General features: G+C 31.0%; 1 protein-coding gene across 2 annotated transcripts; it reads right to left on the reverse strand.

Moving 5' to 3' along the window:
* Window positions 1–278: 278 nt before the first annotated feature.
* LOC123696448 (INO80 complex subunit E) lies at window positions 279–2,628 on the reverse strand. Of its 2 annotated transcripts, none has more exons than XM_045642608.1 (6): window positions 2,332–2,628; window positions 2,032–2,238; window positions 1,762–1,946; window positions 1,554–1,683; window positions 651–844; window positions 279–573 (listed from the first exon to the last, which is right to left on the reverse strand). In XM_045642608.1, exons 2-6 carry the CDS (start codon window positions 2,236–2,238, stop codon window positions 519–521), a joined length of 771 nt encoding a protein of 256 aa, XP_045498564.1. In that variant the 5' UTR covers window positions 2,332–2,628; the 3' UTR covers window positions 279–518. The 2 variants fall into 2 exon arrangements, with proteins under 2 accessions (XP_045498564.1, XP_045498563.1); XM_045642607.1 differs by having other exon boundaries at window positions 2,032–2,241.
* Between the last annotated feature and the right edge of the window lie 1,353 nt (window positions 2,629–3,981).

Below are 3,981 nucleotides of genomic sequence, written 5' to 3' on the forward strand. Positions count from 1 at the left end.
GAGTAGGTATGCTGAACTTTGAGTTGCATGATAGATTTGGTAAGGTATTAGAAAAATGTTTAAAACGGATTTTAATCCTATATTTAATATATATGTATATTACGAAATGGTTAGAATGATATTATAAAAGCTTTCAGGTACATAACTAGATGTATTGTGTGATTTATGTGTACAATTTGCATGAGATTTTGAGATAGTCTCAAATACGGATTTATAGTTGTTTCCCTTGTGCTTCAAATCATATAATAACTATTGTCTTAATAAAATATTTAATCAAATACATATTTAAGAACTCTTTTATTTATAAGACTGCTATAATATAATATGAGATACATGGATTCAGAAAAACAATTCTTATTGGAACATTGTTTCACAGGATTGAATGTGTATACATATCTTAAAATCACTTTCATAATATCAACCCTAATACAGTCACAAACTACAAAAGTATCTAATTTTAAAATTATTGATGTTCGATGTACTATACAAACAATTTCCATCGAACTTGTAAGATATTGTTAATCAAACCACTCCTCCACATTGGGTGAATTTTCCAGAACATCATTAGATTCACTGAAAAAAATAAAATATACTTTAAGAATATTTATTCAAATAAATAGTTTCTAACTCATATACCTAATATTAATTACCTGTCCAGAGATGGATCATTGCTAAACATCTCTGTGGGCACAGTTGGTGGTGCACGTTCAGGTAATAACTTCAAATATGTTTGTCTAGATTGTAGATGACGTTCTACTTCCTCAGGAGTCATGTGGCCATCACTTGCTGTTAGTCCAAATCCAAGAGCTGGTGATGCTTTGGCCAGTGAGTTTGTACTACCTTGCTGCAACAATTCAATTAAATGTGAAAAGCCTTTGAAAAACATAATAAATAATGAAATGAAATTGTTTAAAAAAATGTGTACGTGAAATTTATATTCAGACTTGGTTCTGTAGCTGTTACTGCAGTTGTTAACAGCTTGTAGGCTATAGATAACTTTTATAAAAATCCTTTATTATGACTGTTTATAAAATATTTTCTTGGTCACATTTGAAATGATCATATGGATCAATATTTTTAGGATAAAATAATATTCAATGTCCTAGGATTGTGTCACAATAAAAATAATTGTGTGTTCTAATTTGTGATTGTATATATTTCTTCTGAATTTGTGATCAGCCATCTCTAGGTAGAATCGGTAGAATCAGATGTCTTAACACAAAAACAAAATTTAAAATTAAAAGGGTTTAAAATATTATTTTGTTATAAAATGTCAAAAATAATAAAAATTTTAATAAAGAGGGTTACATAGTTTTGACTCATTTAATGCAATATTTACAAAGCAATTCATTTTGCTTCAATAATACAAACTTTTTATGTCTATATTACATACTAGGTATTCTTTGAATACACAAATACATAATTATTACTAAGTCTAAATATAAATCTAATCAGACATAAACCTCAAAGACTAGTAGTAAGTAACTTCTCATTATTTTACCACCTATAATCAGTTTTTAAAACATTTCTTAGGCATATCATTTTTGTCTTACAGGATGATTAGCATTTGTAGGTTTTTTAGGAACAACTGCTCTTTTCCTTTTGATATTACTATTGAGACCTTTGTTCATTGAAGATGGTGTTGATAAAGCTGGTTGACTAGCATTGGCTTCCATTTTCTTTCTGTAAGTATAATATTTATTTAAAATTTTAGTTACTATAGTATTATAATATATGAATAAAGTATTAGCCTATTCATACCTTTTCACTGTATCTGTATTTGTACAACTTGTATCATCAGATGACTCTGTATCTTCACTTTCAGATGTAGAACTGTCAGGCTTTTCATACTGCAGTAATCTATCTAATAAAAAAGTTCGATCTCTAGATACTTTTAATAACCTTTTTTGGCTGGACCTTAAAGCATCTTGAAAGCATTCATTTTCCTGGAACATTAAGTGGAAGATTTTAAATAAGTGTTAATAAGTATGGAATATAATTCTACAACAATATTCTAATTTGGCAACTCACATAAATCAAATATTTCAATTTCTTTTTTAAAGCCAAGTATTGTGCTCTATAATTCGGTTCAGGCTCTGGATCACTACTGCTTTCACTAGAATAATCTTTATTTGAATCTGCTTGAGAGGTGTCAGCAACAGCACTACTACTATTTACACTTGCTTCTTCATTAGCTTGCATATTAGCCATAGAACGGCAATACCACCCATCGAGCATCTTCTATAAATGAACATTAATAATATGTACAAAATATGTATTTAATCTTTATAATGGTGATGGTAATATATTTTTATTCTATTTTTTTATAACCTTGGGATAATTTTCGGACGCCAGCTTTAAAATTATGAGAAATCTTGGTGTTATGCCTAAAATGTGAAGATTTTTAGTTCAAAACTTTGTGTATCACTAAGGGGAATGTAATTTTATGTTATTAGCACTGAATTGAAATTAAGGTAAATAAAGCATTAAGGGGCTCGAAATTATTAAAATTTATACGATGATTCGAATAAAGGTACGTATATGTTTGTTTAAAGATAGCTAAAAATATTAGAATTTATCTTTAGCTTCTAGTTCTAAATCTTGGATGTCGATTTTCTGAAGCTGACATTTGAGAATTGACATTTGACATTGACATACTTAGATATCATTGACAGCGAGATCTGACATTTTTGAACCACAGAGCAAGTAGGTACCTACCTATGTTTTATACTTATTACAGGGTGTCCCACTATTGGTATACTAAGCGCGAAGGGACTTGTAGTTTTGCATACACTGATCATGAAAAATATACTTAAACAACAAAATTACGTCTAAAATTGTTTGCTAAATTTTTCCTTAAAATCCATGTTTTCTTCTCTGGATTCGCGCAGCCGGCATATTATATCGCTTCGCTAATGTGAGCATTTTGTCTATGAAAATATAATCTTAAACGATAGCTCACGTGCTAGTGGCAAAGTTGGACGGGTAACGGGTTGCTTGTTATGGGTGTTCACATAGAGTTTTAAGACTTCATCTATTTGAAAAAAAAAGATTAAAATGGTTGTCTGTAAAGTCGGTTCACTGACGATAGTTGAACGTGACAACGTCCGATTGTTCTTCTTTGTCGCTCGTTCCGCGCTCTCGCTTGCACATGGAACGCCTCAGAGCGAGGTAACGCCGCATGAGTCATGTTTTTTCGTGCGTGCCACGCGTGCAGCCGGCTCTATCGAATTATAAGACGTTGTCACGTCAAAAATGCGTCTGGAATTTTATAAGTATTTTTTACGTACTCTGCGTATGCAAAACTATAACCTCCTTTGAGCTTAGTATACAGACAGTGGGACACCCTGTATAGCTATGTATATGGCTCCAAATTAATCTATTCTAGAAATTATATTTTAAAACTGCTACAAATAAAGTAAAATAAGTAAATCAATCAAAAATCTTGTTATTGCTCAATGGCCAACAATTTGGTGAAAATTTAACTTTTCCACTTTGCGCGCTTTGCGCAAATTGCGGGACGTGCGGAAGGAATCAGACGTTTTGCTGGTCCTCTAGTGCTCGAGTGCCACACGTATTTTTTATTATTTTTAATAGGCTATATAAATCAAAATCGTCCTATCCAAGTCCTATCAATTTATAGAATTGTGCTCAAGTTGTGCTATAACAAGCTAGTGTTGCTACAAGCTCAAAAGCAGACTCATGGACTTATAAATGGGTATACAAAAATAAAGTTCAGTGCTTATTACAGAGATATTTTGTCTGTGGCATAATAGTAATTTTCGAACAGATTAAAATAATTTATCATCGATTTTGAAATTATAATCTAAAATGTCATCACAGAAAATTTACGGAAGTCTGTAGTTTAATCCTATTAAATTTATATGTTGTTATAAACTTTGAGTTGAGCCTGAGTTTAAAGTCATTTTGACTTGGGCGGTTTATTCTTCTGGTTCGTATTAGATGATTTAGGAAATTGAA

Source organism: Colias croceus, chromosome 12, assembly GCF_905220415.1.
Source record: "Colias croceus chromosome 12, ilColCroc2.1".
NCBI lineage: Eukaryota > Metazoa > Arthropoda > Insecta > Lepidoptera > Pieridae > Colias > Colias croceus.

Coding starts and splice junctions, on each gene's coding strand:
- LOC123696448 (XM_045642608.1), bottom strand. CDS start 2,238: ATGCTCGATGGGTGGTATTGCCGTTCTATGGCTAATATGCAAGCTAAT. Junction 1,684..1,761: donor AATACAGATACAGTGAAAAG/GTATGAATAGGC, acceptor TTATACTTACAG/AAAGAAAATGGAAGCCAATG. Junction 574..650: donor AATGATCCATCTCTGGACAG/GTAATTAATATT, acceptor TATTTTTTTCAG/TGAATCTAATGATGTTCTGG.